The sequence below is a fragment of the Anthonomus grandis genome, chromosome 22 (assembly GCF_022605725.1).
Source record: "Anthonomus grandis grandis chromosome 22, icAntGran1.3, whole genome shotgun sequence".
Classification (NCBI taxonomy): Eukaryota; Metazoa; Arthropoda; class Insecta; order Coleoptera; family Curculionidae; genus Anthonomus; species Anthonomus grandis.
In genome coordinates, this window is record NC_065567.1 from 42246413 (window position 1) to 42259350 (window position 12938).

The 12938-nt window shown below is 34.8% G+C and overlaps 1 protein-coding gene and 1 long non-coding RNA gene across 11 annotated transcripts in view; one reads left to right on the forward strand and one right to left on the reverse strand.

Moving 5' to 3' along the window:
- Positions 1-12938, forward strand: part of LOC126748529 (protein unc-79 homolog) — a 218350-nt gene that overhangs the window by 105273 nt on the left and 100139 nt on the right. For 7 of the 10 annotated variants that reach the window (XM_050457825.1, XM_050457826.1, XM_050457829.1 and 4 more), the window contains 2 exons: positions 7042-7260; positions 7349-7466. In XM_050457825.1, coding sequence (XP_050313782.1) covers positions 7042-7260; positions 7349-7466 — 337 coding nt within the window. The remainder of the gene's footprint in view (positions 1-7041; positions 7261-7348; positions 7467-12938) is intronic. The other 3 variants (XM_050457827.1, XM_050457834.1, XM_050457828.1) reach the window with 2 other exon arrangements.
- LOC126748535 (uncharacterized) overlaps positions 11807-12938 on the reverse strand; it is a 36724-nt gene continuing 35592 nt past the window's right edge. The window contains exon 3 of the long non-coding RNA XR_007664758.1: positions 11807-11984. This is a non-coding gene — a long non-coding RNA (uncharacterized LOC126748535). The remainder of the gene's footprint in view (positions 11985-12938) is intronic.

Here is a 12938-nt window from a genome sequence, read left to right on the forward strand (position 1 = left end):
AAAATTAGAGACATGATTTTTTGAGAAAACGCTCGGACCCGTCGATTTTTATTTTAAGTTGCGCATTATTTCACATACATTTTACAGGGTGGAACAAAAAAAAAGATATGACGTCATCGGTCATTTTTTTAAATGAAATGCTATAATTTTTATTGCATTTATGAAATATAGGCTAAATTCCAAGCAAGTTTCGTATAACACACCTTATCACAAAACTCAACTGTTTCAGAAATATTTACATTCAACCAACAAGAAAGCAAGTAAGTACGTCTATTTAGAAATTAAGATAAAATGTTATAAACTGTTTTTTTCCACATCACTAATTCTAATTTTGAAATCTTCTACGTTGTTTGGCTTCTCAATATAAACTTTACTTTTCAGGTACCCCTATAGAAAATAGTCGCAGGGATTTAGGTCTGGTGACCTGGCCGGTCACTCTATTGGCCCTCTTCGTCCTAGCTATCTTCCTGGGAACACTGTATACAAGTAATTACGGACATCTCGAAAGAAATGTGGCGGTGCGCCGTCTTGCTGAAACCACAAATTATCTGTCGGGACAGCAGGGTCTTGTTCGTCTGGGTATAGGGCAGCCAAAGCAGGGATATGATCTTTTTGAAGAAAATTCAAATAGCGTTGTCCTGTTAGGTTTTCTTCGAAAAAGTGTGGCCCTATTACTTTATTTTCCACGATACCAGCCCAAACATTAATAGATTTACGGTACTGTGTATGAGCCTCAGTTGCCCAGTGTGGATTTGACACTGACCAGTACCGACAATTTTGCCGATTTTCGACACCGTTTAAACAAAAAGTTGCTTCATCCGAAAACAAAACTCGTAACACAAACTGACGGTTATTATTGCAAATGTTCATAATTTGCTCGCAAAATTGGTTTCTTCGATCAGGATCGTCCTCATTTCATTCGTGTTAATACACGTCTAATTTTATAAGGGTGGTATTCATTTGCTTTTAAGATGCGTCTTACTGACGTTCCGGCTGTATTATTATCAACTGAAATTTGTGAAGTTGCATTGTTTGAATTTTCTTCGACGGAGACCTGATCTTGGCAAATCCCTAACATGACCAAGTTATGAATTTGTACTCTATTCTACTAACTGTTGACTGAGAAATAGGATGGTTTGGGTATTTGGCATTAAACAGTTCACTTACTTCTTTTTGCGTGTGCACTCGATCCCCGTACCCTAGCATCATCAAAATTTCAATTCGTTGGGTTCCCGTTAAATTAGCCATAATTTGTTCTGATAAAAACCATTAATTTTCGAACCGACAGTGACATTCAAAAATGGAGATTCTTTACAAGTGCAACCATGGAAATAGAAACAATTGGCAGTGTTTATAACATTATTTTTATCCTCGATTTTACCTTAATTTGTAGAGACGTACTTATTTATTTTCTTGTTATTTAGATGTAAATATTTCGGAAGCAGTTGAGTTTTGAGATAAGGTTTGTTATACAAAACTTGCTTGGAATTTCGCCTATTTTTCATAAATGCAATAAAAAATATAGCATTCCATTTAAAAAAAATACCGATGACGTAATTTTTTTTTGTTTCACCCTGTATACAAAAATGTATGTGAAAATGATTGCGCATTATGCAACTTAAAATAAAAATCGACGGGTCCGAATGTTTTCTCAAAAAATCATGTCTCTAATTTTTATCGAATTTATGCGGAACTTAAGGCGGTCACTGTATATCGTTAATTAAATTTTATTGGATTATAATTTATTGATTAAAAATTAGCGCAGATGATAAAAATAACGAAAAAGATGTGAAAAGTTGTAAGTGTGAAGGAGTAAAGTTGAGTCATTAATTTTAAAAGATGAAATCAAAATATTTAAACATAAGGCGTTTTTTACTTAAAAAAGTTGATATCTTATACAGGTAAAGGTATCGTAAAGTCTGTATCACATGTAGGATGTACTTGCTGTAAAAATAAATTACTCATATTGAAAAGTTAGTAGGGAAGTCTTTCTCCACAAATAAAATGCTAATCCTCTAATTTCAGGAGTGATGCATTTCGGCAAGTGTTCTTGCCATCATCAGACTAGAGTTACTTAACACACACACAAATTCTAAACAATAACCAATGAAAGAATTTGTGTGTGTGTTAAGTAACTCTAGTCTGATAATGGCAAGAACACTTGCCGAAATGCATCACTCCTGAAATAAGAGGATTAGCATTTTATTTGTGGAGAAAGACTTCCCTACTATCTTTTCAATATTATATTGACTCCACTTCAGAATGGACTTTTTCCTTAATAAATGACTCAACTTCGAAGTCACCCTGCATTTTAACTTAAGTTGTTTTTGAATTAATAGAACAAGCAATCAACGCTTCCTCTTAATGATGTATCTTCTATTCCTTTTTTCTTTGCTTCATTGGCCACATTAGGCCAAAATGTAGAAACATTTCATCCACTATTCCACTAAGAATATTATCATATTATGTTGGACTCCAGAATTTTTTTTAGACAAACTAAAATAATAATTAAGTGATGGAGGGCGGCTAATTTAACGCTAACCTTTCTCCCTTAATTATTATTTTTAAAACCTAATTATACAATTTTATGACTTTTATTTTGCTTCATCTTGCACGACTTTTGCACTCCGTCTTAATAACACATATAATGGTATTAAGCTTTGAGCATTTCTCCCCACTTTTGTCTTTGTCTTTTATAAATTTAAATGTATCATCTTAATGTATGCATTTTGCACAGATTTCCTCCATCTTTCTTAAATTTTGCACCCTACTGTAATAGATGTTAAAAAGTTTTTACCAATAAAACACCCTGTGGTATTAAAACAAACAATATTTTACCTTGGTCTCCACTTAATCGTATTCAAAAAAAAATTATTACTTCGATGACCTTTACTTAAATAAAAAGCTTAATGATCCCACCCCTATTATCTCGAAACGGGTTAGGCTTTTATAAAATCGCTAGGACACGTCAATATTTTATTATCGAGGGGGAATAATTTTTATGTAGAAATCACTTTGCTCTTTCTTTCAACCCCCTACCCTCCCGAACCTCCCTCTCGAAAATCTTAAATGGTAATAGAGGTTGAGTGATACGTCATTTGAAAGAACTTTTTATTTTCTACATGTTGGCACCTAATTTTTTAAATTTGAGTGCGGCGGTTCCAAATTAGGTTTATTTAAACATTGTAAATTACTTATTATTAGACATTATTCCTGTAAGTGTTTTAATTACGTTAAAGCTGAGATTATTTATGCAAACATGTCTTTTTAGGTTAACATTAATATACAGGGTGTTTCAGAACTATGGAATCAAACTTCTAGAGGTTGTTCAGTGCAACAGTAGAATCCATTTGAGTATAGGAACCCATGTCCGGAAATATGTCACTAGACCACTACGGCCCTAAGACGCGTTTAAATTTAGAAAAAAATATTAATTACCTAAATAGGATCTGATGCATTTATGTTTATCTTTTGTATATGATACCATCACAACAATTGTTCAAAATGTCTTCCTCCAACCTCAATACACCGATTTAAACGCCGCACATGATTTCGGCGTAGTACACTAAAAATTTGATCCTCGTTTTGAATTATTTCAAATGCTGCTGTTATTCGTCCAATTAAGTCTAGCTCTGATTCTAGTGGAGTTTCGTAGACTAAGGACTTTACATGACCCCACAAAAAAAAAATCGAGCGACGGTAAGTCGGGTGACCTAGGAGACTAGAAAACTGCTCCACCTCTGGCAATCCAACGGTGCCCAAAGCGCTGAGCCAAACACTCGCGTACTTGTACAGCAAAGTGAGCCGGCGCTCCATCATGCTGAAACTACATTTGCTGTTTAACGTTATAGTGAAACATTTTCAAGGAATTCTGGGAGAACTTCCTCCAAGAAACGCAGATAAATAGGTCCTGTTAACCTTTCCGGTAGAAGGTATGGCCCAATTAAATAATCATCAACAATGCCTGCCCATACGTTGACAGACCAGTGATTCTGATGTTTTCTTGGAAAAATTGCATAAGGATTTTCTTCGTCCCAAACATGGCTATTCCTACTATTAAAACTACCGTCTCTTGTGAAAGAGGCTTCATCGGTCCACAAAACATATCGTAAAAAATTATGGTATTGTATAATAATAAGTATGGTTGTGCAATGATGTAATCCAGAAGCCATCGACAAAATTGAACTCTAGGATGATAATGAGCTGCAGTCATACCTTGAACTTTCTGGAAGTGCTAAGGATGGAGTTGTTGCTCGTGTAGTACCCGCCAGACAGAAGCGTTACTCGTATTCATATTCTTAGCGATGACACGTGTGCTATTTGATGGCTCATCGGCAACTCGCTTAAGCACCTCTTCTTCAAATTCGATTTTTTCGAAAACATTGTTCGCAAGGCACTAAAATCGGTCTATTCACAATTTCAATCCAATCAAGTACACCTTGAAATGTTGTAAAGCATAGACAACAGCCACAGTCTCCAGTTCATAGGAATGGTAGCTGCGCTGCTCAAACGTAGTCTGCTTGCTATAATAGGCTATCACACGTTTTACTCTGTCTCTGCATTAAGATAGCACCAAATCCCAGTAAGCTAGCATCCATATGAAGTTCAGTTGCAAATTCAGGGTTAAAAGTTGATAACTAACAATGGTCTCGTCGTCAGAATTTTCTTGACCTTAATGAAAGCATTTTGCTGTTGTGTCTCCAACGCCACGGTACACTTTTCCATAGTAAAAGGGTCAGCGGTTCGACAACTCTAGCATAATCTGAATATATAATCATCATAATGCCGAAAATATCCTGACAATCCTAGGAACTGCCGCAGCTGCTTCACAGTCTGAGGTTCTTTCAATTCTAAAACAGCTGTCACTTTCCGCATACCTGGTTTAACACCTATACTCGTTTTCTCCCTCTCTAAATAATCTATATTATCTCGAAAAAAATGACATTTTTCCAACTTTAATGTAAGATGGTATCTACGCAGTACTTCCAGCACCTGACGCAAACGTTCCAGTCCTTCCACAGGATTTGGACATGAGATGATCACTTCATCAGTATATGGAAAAGCGATCCAATTCTTCAAAGGTCCCAAAACGTTATTCATCAACCTCTGGAAAACAGCTGGTGCGTTAGAAAGACCAAACGGCATTCTTAGGAATTCTAGATGATTGTCCGGCTAGACAAACGCTGTTTTAGCCACTAATTCTTATGCAATAAAAACCTGGTAAAACCCCGAAGCCAAATCCAAGGTTATAAAACACTGATGACACCCTAATTTGTCTAATTGTTCCTCTATTAGAGGTAACGGTCTTTTACCGTTATCGCGTGCAAGCGTTTGTAGTCTACACACATTCGGTAATCATTTGTTTTTTTCTTCACTAAAAGAATCGGACTCGCGTATGGCGAAATTGATGGGCGAACGATGCCATTGTCCAGCAACTCATCAATGATCCCACGTAAGATGTTCTTTTTATGTTTCGGCATACGGTACGGTATATACAGTACGGGTTCTTCCGTAACACACTGAATTGTCAATTCCGCCGCCGTCGTTTTACCTAAATCCACCATAGAAAACGAAATACAGTCCCGGTATTCTTTCAATAACTCATGACACTGTATTTTTATACTCAAGTCAACTTCACCAAATTTAAGTTCGTCACTCACTTCTGTTACCGTACATACATTTGAAACTGTATGTTGTGGAGAAAGCTGTAGCCAGTTGGCGGATGACAACATTTTGCCTCCTTTTGAAGTACAACATTTGGAGAATTTAGAAAGTCCCGACCAACCATACAGTCTTGTGTCAACTTGTCATCTTTCATTACAATCAAAAAAACCACACCACTAGCTTAAACCATTGTTCTAAGATCGCCAACAGTTAAGACTAGGCTCCCGTCAAAACTACGTAGTATTCTATTTGAATCAGAATTGTACTGCATTCCCAACTCTTGCCCAGGAGTAGCCTGATAAGTCGCTGCATCAAGTAGCAAATTTGAAAAAGAGGGTTGAAAGTGGCAAAGTGATTTCTACATAAAAATTATTCTCCCTCGATAATCAAATTGACGTGTCCTAGCGATTTTATAGAAAGCTGATTCAAATTGATACCCTGTATTGGGAGGCAAAATTAAGGAATAATAATAATTTAGTATATCTATTAATCCTAACCTGATAGATAAAGCAAACAAGAAAGTACTAGATATTGTGCCAATCTGCCTAAATCCACAATAAATATTAATAAAGCTTCATAAAGATAAGTCAAATTTTAATAACAATTACCTGGAAACCTTGGTAACGCTTTGATCACAGACTGATTTCTTGCCGAACGGCATCGCACTATCCTCTAGATTGGGGATTCACTATCCCAGGTATGTAAGATATCAAAAGGATTAAGTTCTGTAGGAGTCCTGTTCCTTGTTGGTGGTCTTTTATCAGTATCTAATTTTAATAGAACTACATACAACTTAATTTAGTAAGTACATACAACTGCAATAAATTAACAGCTAAGCAACTCTCATTTGGTTGAATTTTCAGTCGCTTTCGAAAAATCCAAAAAATGTTTTCGATCTGGTATCTCAGAATTTCTCCTGTCTCCTGTACAATAATTGGAGCAGCCTCATTTAGATGATTAACTCCGTCCTCTCTATTATTGTTCCTAATAGCAAATCCATACCTGGTTAAATTCAGTCATGAGGAGGCAAACTCACAGTGTGCTTAGGCTCCTGAAATATACTTCTTCGAATTGGAACCCTAATATATCCTCGGTGCATCCCATTTAGTGCATCGCCATGATCTTCTATTGTTTGCAATGACTTTATATGCGTTCTGCAGGGTGTAATTAGCTTGTGCAAAAGTAAATTTATTCTTAAGTCTTTTAATTCCATAGTGAACAATCGAGCATATTATTATATACACAGAAAAAAATAACCAACAATTAAATGTATGTATGTCAATTTGAAGTCAGAACCTTTGTGGTGTGTAACAATTTTATTATCAGTTATTTATATAATAAGTAAATAATATTCTAAAACGTGTTTATTATTTTTAGCCTCCTTTGGAAATAGAGTCAGATGATGTAAACAGTCGCAAGAGCCCCCCAGAGGGTGACAAAAAAGAAAAGGCCAATGAAATGGTTTTGAACATGCCTATACCAGAAGTGCCTACAGTGGGAGGTGTCTTAGTTCATATGCCGCACGTGTGTTCTGTACGAATATTACAGCATAACTCAAACCAAGGACCCCAACCCCTTAAGTCCTTACCCTATTGGGTATAAACCTATTTCAATCTTGGTTTGAGCTATTTTATTTACCAAGATTAATTTTGTATTTTTCTTTATTTTTTTCGCACTATTTTAGATCATGACTGCAACTGTTGAGACTGTATCAGAGCAACTTGACTTAGGTTCAATTATTCCCGCCGAAAAAGTGGTATCTGCAGTGTCCAGGGCAATAACCCTTTCAGAAACAGATATAGGTAAGTTTTTGTACTTCGAATTGGATAGAAATAAATAAATAACATAATTAAATTAAAACTAAGTAAATACGGCCCTTCAATTCTAACTAAATTTATTAGAATTGAAGAATTATGTACATTTGAATATTAAAGAAGTTTAACACCTGAGCAAATAGCTCAAGGTTTAAGTTATTTTTAGTAACGTTTAGTCTTAAAAAGAACTCAGAAGGGATGTACCCCATAGTTAGAGTAGTGGAAAGAAACGCTTCATCCTCTATAGAGGGCTTTAATAGTTATAGCTTGCAAAAGAGAATGATAATGATAAAAGCTATTTAATTATTTAAATAGAAATATGGCATCAGAGTTAACAGTAGGCATTACAATGATGCCCAGAAATTAATTTTTAGTCCAATGTAATGCGCAAGTTCCTAATTTGAAAATTGAATCGGTTAAAAAATTCTTATTCTTACAATGCATATCCACTAAAGGATGTTTGCGATACCATTTTGTATCGCTTCTCTGTTACTTGCAGTTTTTAACAGTGACTCCACATCATGTATCCCTGTCCACTGTCTCATGTTACGCAGCCATGACTTTTTTCTTTCTTCCAATCTTCTCTCAATTAAAAATCGTTTTTTTTTTCACTCCACATGATGATGTGCCCCAAATATGTCGTTTTCCTCTCCTTAATGAGTTAAAAGAGTTCGCGTTCCTTGTTGATGCATCTAAAAACTTTCTCATCTTGTCAGTTTCGTCGTCTAGGATATATCTTACGGGTTTTGCATTCCATTCTGGTACACCTACATCTCAAAGGCCTTCAGCTTCTTAATAACCTTTCCAAACTTTAGGAATGCTTTCCGGGCTTGTTTAATACAAGATTTTAGTTCGTTATCCATTCTTTGAATAACCAAGTGTCTAGATATTTCAATTTTTCCACTCTTTCTATGGGCATTACGTTAAAACTTATGTTGGAATTTTTAAATACATTCAGATTTCCTAAGATAATCACAAATTGTCTTTCTGGTGTTGATATTTAGACGCATTAATTTACTCTCTTACCACATTGACCAGTTGTTGTAGGTCATGTATATTGTCACGATATATTCTCACGTATATTACGTATATTATCACGATATATTAAGCCCAAGCGGGGATTTTGTGCATTACTCGAGCGCGTCAGAAAATCATATGGGAAGAAACCTTATACCCTCTAATGTAGTCCTACCATATGGATCCTTACTATAGAGGCGTAAGTACATGAAAAAGAGTGTATATTTCACTAATCTGACGATTTAAGCGTGGCGTAAGGAAATGGGCGAGTCACGAAGTTTAAAAAAAAACTAATCTTGAAATACTACTCGAGCATGATTGAATGTTTTTTATTTTGATGTAAAGCCTTTAAGAATTACTCGGAGCCATGTAACTAAGTATAAATATAGCGTCTAGCGTACAGCTACTGAAAATTATATTTCTCACTTCGCGTCTCTCTTTCCTTCTCACACTTTCTCTATGTCTCACTCTCTCGCGCCATCCCCTCTCTATCGTCTGCCGCCATGATGCCACTTCAGCTGGTCACAATAGTAAAGCTTCATTCTGACTAGGACGAATTTCGCGGATTTTTGATAGAATGTGTCAAATCCAGAAATTTTAACTTTGTTATCTTGTTGTCTTACAATAGCTACTGTTTGCACTTTTAAAAAGATAATTTAGTGATCAATGCGCATCTTTACTATAATAATTATTTACGAAGATATTATTATGTAATTTTTTTAATTCATATGTTTCATAAAAACCGTAAACCTGCCACCTCCTGGAGTCTCATCCTTAGTCCTGTAGTCCAGTGTCCTAGCTGTACCTGAAAATGAAGGCACAGGGAGCTTATTTTGACCATTTTTTTACAAATGTCACAATAAATCTACAAAACACCAGAAATTAATATTTATGGCGTTATGTTACTTGGGTATCACCATCTAGATCTTCGTATTCTATTATTGATTATTGTTCCTATACTTTGTTATTTTTTTCACAGAGCTCACGCACAAAACAAATCGTTAAAATCTTTGAATAAAAAACAACTGTTATTTGTTTTCTATTTACAGGTTAAAATAAACAAATTATAACACAACAAAGAAAAAACTAACAATTAATGACAACTGATTAAAATCGTTTTAACTTTTTTGCGAATATTTATGTGTATGAGTAAAATATGCGAATGTGCGAGATAAAAATTGCCTGTCAAAAATCAGCAAAATTCGCCCTACTCAGAATGAAGCTTAACGTGTTTGACACTCTGATTTATTTGTTGTGTCAAAACAATTATATTAATTTAATGTAAAACAAGAGAATCTGTCTCGAAAAGAAAAAAACCTTCAATTAACTTTTATCAACGGGAGTTCGGTTTTAACAGTCGTAGTGTTCGCATCGCGGCTTCATTCAGCTTCCTGTTGGCGGGAAAAAAATGTGAAAAACACAAATCACAGTGAAAAATCTCAACTGTGGAAATGGAATTCTACCAGCCAGTCGGAAAAGTCGTTGCTGTAACCGGAACTAGCCGGAACTGCTACATGTGCTGTCAGCGAAGATTCCTATTCTTCTAGAGTTCTTGAGGTGACGGAAGACACGAGGGGAATGGTATGTGCCGTCCATATTTAACTAGTGAAATCTTAAGACTTTGGATCTAAAAGAGACCGGTTATTCGTAAAACCAGTAGCAGTCTGAAGAGGTAACTTCAGTACGATTATGCCCCGAAACAGAAGAGCCTCACCCCACGCTACATAGCGAGGGTGTGAGGACACAAAAATAGCAGCTTCTCCCAAGTCAGCACAGACTGGTAAGGGGAATCTAAAAAGAAAAAAAAGCCCTGCTGAAGTACAGACCCCAGCAGCGGAAATAGTATATGGTTGGAATAGCTTGAGTTGCTCAGACCAGAGAGCTTGGTGGTGGATACCCGAAACATAACAGAATAGAATTTTATGTAATAAATTTTATATGCATTATAATAATGGGTAATGTAAGTGTAAAATGTGTATTTTGTGGGGAAAAAAACTAATAATAATGTTTATTTCGAAAAAATAATAATACAAAGTAACTAAGAATACAGTTAGAAACACAATTAACTACTAAGTTTGTGCGTGTTCTCATTCAAAATATATAGATATATCAAGTTCAGACAAAATAAAATCTAATATTATGTGAACAGTATAGTGATTACAAGCTAGCAACAATTAACATTAACCAAACAATTGCTCAATATTAATATGAATGATGATGAAGTTTTTATTCTATACTTGATCCTGGCATAAGGTTTATTTCTCAAATCAAGAGGCATCATATTGTAAATTTTTGGAGCTGTATAAATTAAGAATCTTTTAGTAAAAGTAAAATTTATTTTAGGAAAGGTTAGAGGATTGTTACGTTGAAACCTGATTACTTTGAAACTGGTCTACTTTTACCTATTTTATTATTACAAAGAAGTCTTGTAACGGAATTTACATAAATGTGATGCAGCTGAAAAACTCCTGCCTCGCTAAACAAATCAGTTGATGGGTACAATTTATTTTTAAATAAACGAACTTTCAGCAATGCTTTCTGAGCAATAACAAGAGGATCAAGAACAGACCTATAAGAAGCACCCCATACACTTATACCATAACCAAGTACAGACTCCGCTAGAGTTTTATACAATGACAAGATTGTATTTTTTAACAAAGAATGCCTTAATATGTAAAACTTATACAACAACTTACGTATTTTACCAATTATGTAATCAATATGTACATTCCATTTTAGTAAGTTGTCAAAAAATACTCTTAAATATTTTACACTATTGACACAATAAATTTTAGTGTTACACTGGCAAAAATTGTAATTTTGGCAATCAAAGTTATGAATTCTTAATATAGTATAACCTAGCAGACCAGAATTATTTTTGGCATAACATATAAAGTTGTCGGTATTTAAAGTTAGCAGACTGAAATCAAACCAATTTTTTACCCTTAATATTAATGACTAAGCTTTATTTTTGACTCCCTCCTAACTGCTATCTTCAATTATTAGGCAGGTGTCATCAGCAAAACATACCACACTATCTTTTGGGGTAACTGAAAAAAGACCATTGATGTACAGTGTAAATAAAAGAGGCACAGTACCCTGTGGCACACCATACTCCACCGCACGTCCAGAACTCACTGTTTCATTAATTTTTACCTGCTGTTGCCTATTTTCTAAAAACGATTTTAATAATTGATATGGTAATCCAATTATACCCAGATCACCTAGACGTTTCAGCAAAATATGGTGGGATACAGTGTCAAAGACTTTGGCTAAATCAATAAAAATGGTCATGCATTTCATACCCGAGTTTAAACCAGAGACAATGTGGTTGGTTACCTTTATAAGTGCATCCTCTGTACTGCAATTTTCCCTAAAGCCATACTTCTCATTAGATAACAAATGATACTTATTTATAAATTGAGTGAGCCGTAATTGGTTTGGTTACCGGCTTGGTTTGCTGGTAGCCAACGAACAAGAAAAAAAAATCTAAAAGCATAGAAAGATATCGTCATAACACTTGACATTTTAGGAGATATAGATTTAACATTCAGGCACGTTTTCCTTTTAATAGCATAATATCAAATAAATAAAGTGGAAAGTTCATAACCATGTTTACCTGCAGAAACACGAGGTGACGAAAAAATTGACCAAGTGGAAATCAACTTTGTATAAAGATTAAGATACTTTTTTTTAAATATTTTTGTATCTAGTTTTTATCAATAAATGATAGAATTATACAAATAAATACGTATATATTATTATATCCAGTAATAAAAAAAAATTAGTGCGCTTGAGACCACACGACTGAAGTAAAACTTTTTTAGCTCCATTCATATGTATTATAATATATGTATGTATATATTCTCTCTTACTCCTATAGTAATATACGAGCCTTAACTCTCTCTCTTTCTTTCTTCACTAACTCATATCTCCTCCTTAACTTCCGTTCACTTCACTCGATCACATATTTCGTAACGCATTCGCCAGCTTACTCCCCAACTCAAGCGTGTGTAAAGAAGTTTTACTTCAAAATATTTTTTTTAATTGCCAGATCAACAAAGTTTTCTCATATAATTCCATATAATTGTCAGATTATCATTAAGGATGACCAGGACATCAAGTTGAACCGTCTGTTTAAAAATCTGACGCGCTCGAGTATTTCAAGCTTTGCATCTTCAAATATCGGTCATGACATTTGGTCCCGTCCAGATCGTCAGACATTTGAATAGGACACTTTTTTGAGTTCACTTAACGTCCCCTCTGATTATTCTGACACACTCGAATAACTTTTTTGTTTTTTTCTCTACCTCTTTTTACGACAACGTTCCGCTCACTACTTATCAGATTAATATCTCTTGGTTATCAGAAACACATAGTGCGTATATACGATGAATCTCTGACGCGCTTGAATATTTCAATGTGACTGTTTTTTTTTACATT